The sequence below is a fragment of the Parasteatoda tepidariorum genome, chromosome 7 (genome assembly GCF_043381705.1).
Source record: "Parasteatoda tepidariorum isolate YZ-2023 chromosome 7, CAS_Ptep_4.0, whole genome shotgun sequence".
Lineage (NCBI taxonomy): Eukaryota > Metazoa > Arthropoda > Arachnida > Araneae > Theridiidae > Parasteatoda > Parasteatoda tepidariorum.
In genome coordinates, this window is record NC_092210.1 from 77,885,231 (window position 1) to 77,898,584 (window position 13,354).

The following is a 13,354-nucleotide window of genomic DNA, read 5'->3' on the forward strand; positions in this document are numbered from 1 at the left end:
TTAGTCGAAATATAAGTGAATTTTTATTTATACTTCCATCAACAAAACTCAATTAAGCATGATAGAGCTTTGTAAAAATGTTTCACCAAAAAAGAGTTCATAGGAGCATCAATCATGAGTTGTCATTTCCAGAGTCCTCATTATCTTCAGGCAGGTTATCATCATCATCTTCTTCTTCATCTTCATCATCATCCATATCATCACCATAGTCATCATCATAAAAATCAGTCATATCAGCTTCTTGTTCTTTTGGCTTAGCACTATATTTAATGCAATACTCCTCTCGGGTGGTGGGAACAGTCACATTATCCTTTTCAGCCTCACTTCTCGTGGCCAACACTTGTTTTCTTAGAGGAAATATTGATAAATCAATAAATAACCATTTAAAATCAAAGCTAAACTCAAATTCTAAAATATGAAGGGTTTATTTAGCAATCGAAAAATATAATGAGGTAGAAATAAATTTTAAGAAGTTTAATCTATAGTAGTAAGCAAGTATACATATATTTTATATAGCATATCAATTATTGAACATAACACATTGACTGATAAGTTTCCGGTCTGACATACAGATCGCGCCGTAAATGCAAAATTAGTATTTTGTTTAGCAAGTCCTAACCTTAAAATAAAAGGTGTCAAAATTTTATAACGATCTGCCGATTGATTTTAAATTTACAGCGATTTTAATCGAACACCTATTGAAACAACGGATAAAAAAGAATTTCGTGCTCTTATTAAACATTGTTATTTAATGTGAAAAAACACGGTAGAAACTAAAGCTTGGCTCGATAAATGTTATCCGGGTTCTTCACCAGGAAAATCGACCATTATTGACTGGTTTGCTGATTTTAAACGTGGTTGTACAAATGTTGAAGATGCGCCACACTTTGGATGCCCTAAAGATGTGGTTAATCCGGAAAACATAATAAAAGTTCACGAAATTGTTATAAAAAATCGCAAAGTGAAGTTGCATGACATAGCTGATATTCTAAATACTATATCAAAAGAGCGTGTAGGCTTTATTTTGCATGAACATTTGTTTATGAGAAAGCTGTTTTCGAAGTGGGTGCCGCGTGTGCTAACAGTCGACCAAAAACAACAACGAAATGATGATTCCGAGAGCTGTTTGACATTGTATCACACATCCCCTATTCACCTGCACCCACCCTATTCATCAGATTTGGCTCCTAGTGACTTCTACTTGTTTGCAGACTTGTAAAAAATGCTCGCGGGTAAGAGATTCAGCACGAATGAGGAAGTGATTGCCGAAACAAACGCCTATTTTGAGGCCAAAGATGGTTCTTTTTTTAAGAAAGGTATAGAGATGTTAGAGAGGCGATGGAGTGATTGTATATCTCTTAAAGGAGACTATGTTGATGAATAAATTTGAATTTTACTAAAAAAGTTGTGTTTACTTCATTAGACCGGGAACTTATCAGCCGATGTGTTATTTGTGCAAAGAATCATACAATATCATAGATTTTCCAAAAAATTAAAAAAGGGCAGGATGATTTTTCAAAAACAAGGGCACTAATCTTGCTAATTATATCCAGTTAAATTAGTGCCCTTTAAAACGGAATTAAAAATACCCAAATAAATATGAGAAATAATATTTTATATTATTTAACCTAAAAATAATTTGAAGCAGTTATGGTTTATTGAAGCACTTGGTTTCTGCTACTGCAATCTCTTTTCATAAAACAAACGAAAATTATTTTTTCGGAACAAATAGGGGACAAAATTTTTACAAAAAGGGCAAGGAGGGTGCAGTTACCTCTGTGGAAAGGCAGGCTGGGTATGCCTCCCCTCTAACAACACTTACAGAAAACACTGAATATTTCACTTTAAAATTTTCTAGACCCCTTAAGCTTTCAATTTTAAAATACATGGCTAAGGCAACGTTGGCTAAGGCAACGTTTACATACATGGCTAAGGCAACGTTTAAAATCTTTTGATAGATTCCTGATTTTCAACATATCACAAGCCACAAACTCAAATTTCACATTGAGTAATTACTTTCTTAACTAAATTAATTCTTGACAATTTCATTCACTTAATTTGTGATAATTCCGTCTTGTCAACAACTTTTCAGGCAATTTTTGACCAAAGATTTCCACATAGTTCTTGCAATACTAATTAAACGTACATATGAAGTTACTTTTTAACATACTACATTCACAATTATTTCAAAGATAAAAGGATTTGCTAATCGGTTTTTAGGCAATATTGCAATGGATTTCGAAATGATTTTTAATCTCATTTATATTTTCATTCCATAATTTTTTTTAAAACAGTTAAAATATTTTCATATGGTATTGAACATACTAAAATACATTCTGCAGATTATAAATTTTTTCTGTCTTATTTCATTGATTGTGAAAGTTTTATCTAAATAATATGGAAAAGGCGAAAAAAGAACCAAATGTAAATAAGGATTGAACCTAATTTTTAAATTATAATTTTGCATTAGTTGCATAGAAAACAATTTACTGTTTTATAGATAAATATATTTTAGTTATACCCATTTAAGTTTATGCATATTTAAATAANTAAAATACATTCTGCAGATTATAAATTTTTTCTGTCTTATTTCATTGATTGTGAAAGTTTTATCTAAATAATATGGAAAAGGCGAAAAAAGAACCAAATGTAAATAAGGATTGAACCTAATTTTTAAATTATAATTTTGCATTAGTTGCATAGAAAAAATTTACTGTTTTATAGATAAATATATTTTAATTATACCCATTTAAGTTTAAGCATATTTAAATACCAGTTTAAGTTTATTAAAAACATAGCGTCCCCTTAAATATTGGAAAAAAAATTAATTTGTTTGCTAAGAATAAATAGAGAATAATATATATATATATATATATATATATTAATGTTTTCTGATCTAAATTTACTCCTTAAATCATTTGATATGGTCATTTATTTTAGGGTCAGAGCAGGGGACATTTATTTCATTATAAACACTTTTAAGAAGCATTATGACTTAATTTAATAATTGCTCATATTATTTAACAATCAAAAATGGCAAGTTTCTTCCACAGTGGAATAAACTTTTGAAAAAAACTGGCTCGAAAGAAATAGGCTTCTACTATCCCAAATGGAAGACTCTTTTTTAAAAAGAAATATCAGATATCTAAACAATTTTTTAAACACTTCATAATTGCAATCTAGTTTAAATAATTGAGTTATTTAATGTGTCATTCTTAAATAAATAAAATCTAAAATTTTTTATGAATTTCTTAGAAAATTAAAACAATTAGTTTTGATATTTTATGTTAAAGAGTAAAACTTAATTTTATAATTTTGTAAGGAACTGTTAAAATAACATAATCAAATTTTATTAATATCACTAAATTAACAAATCACATTCTAAACTTAGATACAACTAAAAACATTAATTATAAATAGCATACTGATTATTCTAATCAAATGAAGTTAAGTATGAATATTCAAACCAACTCTGAAATAAGATTTCTAAATCATCTAAAAACTAATAAATAAATAATTTTAAAAAAAAATTAAACTTTCTGCTACTATATTAAATTTAATTTATTTAAATCTGAGTTATTATTATAATACTTTTTGTTATATGATAGTATTGGTCATTTTTAGTTTCTTCCATTTTCCGGGAAAAATAGGTTTCTTTTGGACAAAATGCCTTTAACATAGATATTTTTGAGGAAAACCATTTCTAACTAAACATTTAAAATTTGCAGATTATCAGTAGTAATTAAACTTAAAATTGTAAATCTTTTTAATTTTTTCAAATTTGTTACAATCAAACTGAAAAGATTTATAAAAATAGAAAATAAAAGTATATAAAATATTTAAAAAAAGAAGCTTGTTTTTCTTCTTCTTTTTTTAAACCATTTAATTTAAACCATTTAGTTTAAGCCACATTGGTTGAGCCCTACCAACTAGCTAACCCTGATATGTAACCAAAGCTGAAAAGTTAAAAAAGAGAGCCTAAAAACAAAATTGGTATAATAAGTTGTAATAGTTAGTGAGCAAAGTGATTATGTTAAAATTTCATTCCAACAGACTCTGAAACTAGTCCTGTGTTAATGCAATAAAAAAATTTGGAAATTTGTTGTTCAGAAATAAAAACAATAGAGTACTAGTCTAAAACCACTTAACACACCAACAAAAAAAGTTATAAATATTAACTATATAATTTAACTTTCACATTAGAGGCAAATCAAATAATCTTATTATGGACATAAAAATAAAAATATTTCTAAAAAAAAAGAAGGAAAGTTTACATCAAAATTTTAATGAAAAACTCGCGAACTAGGCCTTTTTTTTTCATATATATATATATATAAAAAGTCCCCCCCCCCCAAGCTTAGATTTTATTCACCTTCTTTCAGGAAGAAAAAAATTTCGTCCAAGATTAATATCAACTATGATATTCATGCAACCAATCAGGAGTTATTCTATTTTATAACAGTTGTTGAACAATCGACCCAATTTCGGGTTCTCGACTAATTTAACTTCAACTCCGTAGCCTTGTAATTTTTAACTCAATCCAGAAGACAAAGGAACTTCAGGATCAAGAATTCGGAGAAATTTACCTTTATGGTGGAACTAACACGCATTTGTGTTACATGGAGAAGAAAATCACAAAACCCTCACAAGGGAATATAACCCATGATCCGCCTACCACTCAGAATATTTTACGCCAGCACTTTGGTCGGTGCAGAATTCGTATCGACCAGCCAATGCTGGGATTCGAACCCGGTTCACCACATTGAAGGCGAACCCTCTATTCCCTGAGCGGCTTTTACGAGTTATTACGAAAAATTTACTCATAATTGTGTAAACATAAAGCCCTGATCTTGAAAAGAATCTGTAATCTGTTTAAGACTTTTATGAAAGGCCCATTATTGTAAAAAATCTACTTGTAATTTGATTAATATAGGAAAATAAGGTCTTGTTTCAATGAAGGAAAAAAATAAAAACTATATTTTTCAAGGAGTCTTAGTTGTTTTTCAAAAGAAAAGTTCTACAAAGGGTCTATTTTCATGATAGCAATTAAATATTTTGTGAAGGATCCATTTTAGACTTCTTTTAAAGCTCTGATTTTTCCTAAAATAACTCTAAAATTTCAGAAATATATTGAACATAAAATACCTTATAATATTCTCATATTCTTTATGTTTACCCTTGGATTCCTTCCAGCGACGATACATTACTGAAGCATCTACATTAGCGGGAGAGAAAGTGTTCGGCTCATTTAATAAAGAGATCACACTGAGTAGAACTGTCCTAAAAAAAGAAGAAAGATTTAATGACATGCACATTAACTTTTCTTTATAATTATTATTTGAAATCATGGTACCTGACATTCTGTGTAGGATTCCAACGTTCACAAGGCAACTCACCACTCTGTGGGTCATCAACAGGAGGATGCAGGATGGATATGCATAAATCTCCATTCTAAAAGTAAACACATTCATAGATTATATCTACTTTTGCAATGTAATTCAAAATTGCCTCGCTTCAAATAAATTTTTTTAAATAGGACATTTACAAAAAACTGCACAGTAAAAAGGGAAAAATAAAAACTCCATGATCAAAAATATATCTGTAATTAATTTTTCCAATTAAAGATATTCTGTGTACAGTGTACAAAAGAACATATTAATAAGTTGTGATCTAATAATTAGATTTCCATGTAATAAAACTCAACTTCAACGATTCAGTTGGTTAACCTTAAATAATGCTAATTAATGTGGAATAATTAGGAATGTAGTTGAAAGTAGGAATGCAATTAATTAAGTACGCAGTTGAAAGTTTGGTCTTCCAAACATTACTTTAATTTTTTGAACTTAATAATATATCATATGTACCCAAGATAATTTTATATGAAACATAACACTGATAAACATCACATAAATATCTGACATGGTGTTTACCTTTCCTGATATGCTGATTTCAAATCTGAAAACTGTTTTGTTCCATCACGTCTAATTTTTAAGATACTGACAAAAATTAACTTTTGTAGAACACTATTTAATTTTCATAGTTCATTTAATTTTTTGCGCACTGCATATGCCCATTGGCTTAAATATTTATCATCATTGAGGAATTTATTTTAAATAATCCAAAATATATTTACTACAAATAATCCCCAAAAAAGGTAAACTTGGATCAGAGCTATGAAAAAATACATTTGAAGATAAATCAATAAACGACGTAACACTTAAAGATTCCGCTTATGTGCTTGGCAGAATTCATAGTGAGGATGCAAATAAAAAAGTTTTTAAGTATCCTCTGGAATGCGTAATTCTCCAAACTTAAAACTAAATTTTTCTTTTCTACATTAAAGGTAGGAGAAAAAGAAAAAATTCTAAGTAGAAAATTACAGTGCTATTTCTCCTTGATATAAGTGATTGATAAGATAAGAAGATTGATAAGAAGAAAACTTTCAAATCAAATCTAACTTTTTTGTTAAATTCTTTGTTATGTCCATATAACCCTTATAAACACATTTATTAATAGATGGATAAAGAGGTACAGAATCTATCGTTTGTCCAAAAACTATAATTTATTTTCCAACTTCGAGACTACCTTTTCCTCTTTTCTTCCCTTAAAAAAAAATAAATAAATAAATATTACTTGAAGCAGTAGTTAGTAACCAGCTCATAAGAAGATAAAGTAGAATTTGTAATTTTTGAAAATTTAGAATGCTTTAAAAGATTTAAATTTAAAAAAAGAATCCGCTTAAATAAAAAGGACCTGGAATATCAAAGTTTTGGGTCCTAAGGACATGTCGCTTCAAAAGTCTTGTGGAATCACTACATTCAAACCTCTCATTAATTCATATAATGTGAATGGAACACAAGTGAATTTGCAATCCATAGTAGATATATTAAACTCAAATTATAACTTAAAATGTATTCTGTATCAACTTTTAGTTTAATTAACAGCAAAAATTAAAATAATAAAACATACCTCATACACATTAGGATGCCATACTTTAGAAAGAAAACGAACAGAAGGAGGAGAATATGGATAATCATGTGGAAATTTTACATGAGCCTAGAATAAACAAACTATTTTAAAATTTTAAAGCTTCAGTTGAAAATGTAGTATATCTGCATATCAATAATGAATACAGGAAGAAAAAAAACACTATCTAACACAATAAATACATAAAATTTTTGAGCAACATATGCATTTAAGTTGTTTACAGTGTTACAAAAAACATTAACAGAACTATTACATATATAAGACCTTAAAAACTATATGGAAAGGTTGGGGATAACCCAGTGGCGTAGTTTTGGGGAGTGCTTGGGGGTCACAACCCCTCCGAAATTAAACATTGCATGATTGATTAATGAAGTAATGTGTGGTAAGTAGGATGTAGATATAAAAAAGTTTTCACTATTCATTTTTTGTAATTTAAACATTTGGAATATATATATATGCTGAGGTAACAAAAAAGTATTTTTTTGGCGTCAGATCTACGTCAACTTTCCGCTGACGCCCAGATAAGGCGCTAGTTCTAAGAAACCAGACCTTGAGCTAACAAACCAGTATTTTGTTGGCGTCAGCGTGACGTTGACGTCCCGCTGACGCCCAGATAAGGCGCTTGTCCTAAGAAACCAGACCTTAAGAGCGAAGTGAACTAGCCCTTGTATTCTCTTTAGCCCTGGTTGTAGTAAAGAAAAATGGCGTTTACAGGCGGAGGGAATTATGAATAACCCTGTACTTTAAGTGATATTACTTTAAAGTGAGCAATTTCTGGAATTTGAGTTGGATTTTTTTATATTTTTTTTTATAAAATTCTGTATTAAAATCATGACATTAATTTGATTTATATAAACTTGACTAATATAATTTAAGGGTTTTCAATTTACACATAATAGGAATTATTAAGGTTATTGCTTACACTTTTAGGCATTAAAAGTATTTTAAATAACATGATGGAAGCGTTTTTGTATAGAAATTATTATTCAATTTAAAACTTTGTTATTAATTGCACCGAAAAAAAAAAGTTTTTTTTGTTTTGTTTGCTGTTGCATGAGATTTTGAACAGATCTAAGATATTTTGGCTTCCCTGATATTCCAAATCTGCAATCGTTTGCTCTCTACAAACTACAGTTTTTATGCAATTCAATCACATATTTTTAACCAGGAAAACTCATATTTAATTTATATTACTTTAGCGTTAGCAATTACTAGGATTTGCGTTCTTTTTTTTAAAAATTTTATATTAAAATGTAATCAGTTCGATAATAACCTGACTAATATTTTAAACCCCTTCAATTTACGCATAAAATTAGTTATTAATATTACTGCTTATACTTTCTAGTATTAAAAAAAACATAATTGAAACTTTTTCAAATCAGAGCACGATCAATCGCTGATCCAATGCCTCCAGAGGTATTGATAAGTTATGGGAGCTTGGAGGACTTTTTATTTAAGTTTATTTTCTTCTCTATATTCATTCGAAGTAATATGATAGATATTAATACGCTGTGAAACATTCCGGATCAAATTACAGAAAAAAGTCAGTGCCGGGGACCAGTATTTTTTACTGTAAAATCCTTTTTTATACCATAATTTGATTTGGAATATTTCACAGTACTTTGACATCTCACGCTAATTTTTTTTAAATTTTATTTTATAAGCAGAGGAGAGCAGCAGACTTAATTCTGAGTTTATGACTACCAATGTTTACCACCGAAGGCTTGTAATTTTGATGAAACTAACCGTTGCGTTCCATTGAGTGGGCATCAGTTTTTTTAATCAGTAACATGTTCCGGTTAAAATGGAATTTACGGTAAAAAGTACCCGCATTCAGGGTGCAGGTACTTTTTTACCGTGATTCGATACATAATTTTTTTGTATAACTTAACAGATGTAGGTTATACAAAAAAAGTATTGTATAAACATTTGGTAACCTAAAACTGAAATTTATGCTTCTTGAGCAACTATTTGAGCACATTTCCCAAGTAGCCAGACAGTTCGTACGGTGGAAACCATCAGTTGAACTCCCTTAAATCTTTAGAAAACGCAATTGATCTTCCTTTATTTTATGTATGTTATTTGGGCAACTATCTTAAGATGCTTCTCAAGTTTTCGGACAGTATGCATTCTAGAAATCACCTGGAGGACATGTTTAAAAGAAAACAAAATGTGATTGAATATACGCCATTATTTAAAAATTTAAATTTATGTATGCTATNGAGGTAGTGTTCCAAAAACTGCGGCGGATGCTCTTGGAATGTGCAATAAAGATATAACACCAAACATTTTCAAACTCCTAGAAATATTGGTCGTTCTACCTGTTTCAACGAGTGCAAACGAAAGATCCTTTTCGACTTTGCGCCGTATGAAGACTTATTTACGCAACTCAATGGGAAATAATAGAATGAATGGATTGGCGCTCTTAAGCATTCATAGAAAATTTACCCCAGCTGTCGAAGACATTTTAAACGAACTTGCAAAAAAACCCCATCATTTGGATATTACAGTATAAATCAATAAATTTTTAGCGTGTTTGTATACTGGTTTAATTCCCTATTTGTAGGTAAGTCATTTTTNTCATAGAAAATTTACCCCAGCTGTCGAAGACATTTTAAACGAACTTGCAAAAAAACCCCGTCGTTTGGATATTACAGTATAAATCAATAAATTTTTAGCGTGTTTGTATAGTGGTTTAATTCCCTATTTGTTGGTAAGTCATTTTTCAGTTAAATTCATTGGTTTTCTATGGAATATTCACATTTACATGGTTATTATTCTGGTAGCTGTTACAGTATGAGTAGTTTTTTCTGGCTTGATTTATTCCTACTTTTTAATAAAAATAAAATATTTTACCTCTTATTATAAAAAAAATTATATTCTTAAACTTAAAAAATAAAAACAAAATTTAACTAAACAATGTTGTAGAAATAAAAAGTCAAAATTGTCTAGCTGTCTAAATTAGGGAAGTAATAGTGCTTTATTACATACTCGAATTTCTTTTAGTAACTTCTGAAAATTATGAACCCCCCCCCTTGAAAAAATTCTGCGTACGCCACTGTATATATATATATACATATATATCAGTAGGAGAGAGATAACCGAGTAACCCCCCTCGAACATAAATTAAAACTAGGCTACTGGGGTGACCTATATAACAACTGAAAAGGAATAACTCATATTTCTTTTAAAAAAACAAAAACCTTTTTAATTTTACTTGTTGACAACTTTTTAATTATTACATGAGTGACCAAGTATCTATATTCATCATCATATTGATTAATAAAGTAAAATTAGTCCTGAAGATGAACATTTCTTAAAATGTTGTCATTAAAAATGTGGCTGGCTATAACTGGAAACTGCTTTCCCAGTCCAGCGTAACAAAGAGTCAGGGTTGGAGTTCTGGTTTTGGACGGGACACGTGGGTTTTACTGTCTTAAACTGGGTAAAACTGTCTTAAAGAGTCCCAAACCTTGAACTTTGGTAAAAGGTAAAAATTCTATAGGTGTAACCATTGAACACATAATAATTACATGTATCGATAAATATTTGCTATTTTTTATACAATTTACTATAACTTATTAAAAGAAAATAATATAATAAAATTGGAAAAAGTTTATAATTTTTGAAGCTCCACAATTCATTGAACAACAAAAGTGAATACCTAATCCTTTAAATATAAATATGCTTTTAATACTGATTAATAATATTTTTGCATAAGGATAAATATGGCAATATTAAAAAAATAATAATTTTTCCTAAAAAAATACTAAATTTGTTCAAAAATTAACCTTTTATTTTTCACAATATTTTTTAAAAAAAAAATGTTATAATTTCTGCATTACAGGATTATAAAAAAGACATCTATTTAAAAAAAAAAAATTTAAAATATAAATATATTAGTTTAAATTGAAAATACGAAATAACTGAAAAATGTATTAACAGTTTTGAAGGGCATAACATCAGTTTCAGTTACTGACACTGGTGATGTATCACCACTATGCTAAAAGAATTGAACATGAATGAAATAAAAGTATTCTTGAATAGTACTATAGATAAATAAACCTGTTTATGACGAACCAAGCACTTAGTCCCTAATATTTTAACCTGTATGGCAAGGCCAAACTTCAGTTATGTACTATTGAATGAGAGGACCAATTGAATGAACTTGATTACTGATTAATCTTCCTTTGTTTAAATTGAAGAGTCAAACAATATTAATAAAACATTATACTTTTGAAAACAAATATTCTCTAGTATATTTAATTATCAATATGTTATTAGTTCTATGTTTTTTTTACCCCTTAAATATTGTTCAGATAAAATTGTGACATAATTTGAGTAAAAGGGTTTTGGACAGTTTTGGACAGGACGGTTTAAACCTTGCTTTTCTCCCTGAGACTACTTCTGAACTTCTGAAATACAGAATCTGATTAAGTCCAGGTGAGAACATACTTTTACATATATTCCTTCTATGCAATTTGTACTATTGAAGATCAAAATGGGTTACAGGCGGCATAGAGCAGAACTCTCTACCTATGACACCACTTCGCATGCTTTTACCATTAGTGTGTGGAGAGTCATAGAAGAAGGAAGTATATCAGTTTCTGACTAGATATTCAAATAGATTAAAAACTTTTAAGTTAGGAAACCTTAAGGAACCAAAAACTACATTTAGCATAGTTGGGGGAAAAAGCAGTGCGGAATTTATAAAAATTACTTTTGACAATTAAATACAAAAAATTTCAAGAAAGTGGAAAATATCACAGTAAATTCCTATATAACTGAGAAGAGGAGGAGAAGGAAGGAGGTAAGGTCAACACACAGAACAGGACTTCTCCCCAGATGGTGTATACGAGCGTTACGATCACGAATATCAAACATTTAAGCAATGGTAAAAGTAGATATTCTGAGGTAACATAAAAATGAAGCTGGCATTTAGCGAATATGAAGACAATTGTAAATTATGTGTCACAAAATTTATAGCGCTCAAAGCTTATATAGAGTTATACCTATTATTTACAAAAGAAATAGGGGATAACTCCGCAACGTGATCTGTTGCACCAACTACAATATCCAAGGTGCTAATAATTCTTAAGCTTGCAAATAGTCTTTTTTTTTTCTTTTTTATGTAGATGTTAGCATTACCCGGGTGTGGCTAAAAGTTATACCTTTCGAGTTGGTCTTCTTCTGTGAAGTTTTTTTTAGTTTCTAGCGGACTGCTGTTCAGGAAGTTTTCACCACTTGGCAATTATAATTCGGCAATTAATCACAATACGGAAATCTCCCCAGGCAAAACACTACTGGACATTTCAATCACTACATAAATTCTAATCTTTAAATTTAAGAGAATCTGTGATAAATAATTAAAAATTTTGTCTTCAGTTTCTTTTCTTATAAAAAGTTTTCACTTTTAAAGGTAATACTTTCAAATAAAAATTATAACCAAATGAACAAAGTTCAGAATTCTGAAATTCTTCTAAAAGGTACTTTTATGATGCTTGAATTTTAGTGAAAGGTCCCAATATATACATAATATTGTCTTCAGTTTATCTTGACAATCTTAACTTATAATTTTCATTAAATAGTTATAAATCTTTTCCCATACATATTAGTGAGATAAATATTCTTTATAAAGCTGTGAGCTGGTTTTATCAGAAAATAAACAAAAGAAACTCACTTTAAAATATCCTCCTTCATAAAGTGTTTCAGGGGGGCCAAAGAGAGCTACTTCCCATTCCATAAGATTATCGTCATTCGCTAATTTCACTCTAAAGCCTTCAACGGGTTCTTCCTGTAAGCTTTTGAACTCCAACGCCAAGGCTCTTAAAGCACTGCTTGAAGGCTGTTGCGCCATTGATCAGTTTATAAAAATGTAGATACACAAAATTCTAATTTATTCTAATGGGAAAATCATGAATTCATTGTTCTTCATGGATTATTGAGATCCATTTAAACATTCGAATATGTAACAATTCTTTCAACAGACGACGAGAAACGGACTTATTCTTCGTGGAAATTAAAAAAAAAATTTTTATAATGGAGCTTAACGACCTTGTAAATCTTATAAAATTCTATTAAAGATAAAATTTTTATTTAAAATTAATCTCTTCTTTAAGATCAAATTTTAAAAATTGCAATACCACTACCTAAACTGAAGTTCTTTTAGACATTGCATTGCATGATTTATAATTATAAATAAATAAATTTCATCGCTTTGTTTCCAGCTTGCGATCACGCTGTTGCCATCTACTGAAAATAATGTCCTAAGATGGAATTGTATGCATGAAGGTTACAGTCAGACATATTCGTTGATTGGTCGAAGCACTTTCCTCTTTTATGTCGCCATGTCGCCAAATGGAGATTT

At 29.4% G+C, this 13,354-nt stretch overlaps 1 protein-coding gene across 1 annotated transcript; it reads right to left on the reverse strand.

Moving 5' to 3' along the window:
• LOC107447550 (ubiquitin-conjugating enzyme E2 R2) lies at window positions 1-13,246 on the reverse strand. Its single transcript, XM_016062483.3, has 5 exons — window positions 12,668-13,246; window positions 6,970-7,056; window positions 5,354-5,451; window positions 5,146-5,280; window positions 1-347 (listed from the first exon to the last, which is right to left on the reverse strand). The coding sequence occupies exons 1-5, from the start codon at window positions 12,842-12,844 to the stop codon at window positions 113-115; spliced, it is 732 nt and encodes a 243-aa protein (XP_015917969.1). The 5' UTR covers window positions 12,845-13,246; the 3' UTR covers window positions 1-112.
• Between the last annotated feature and the right edge of the window lie 108 nt (window positions 13,247-13,354).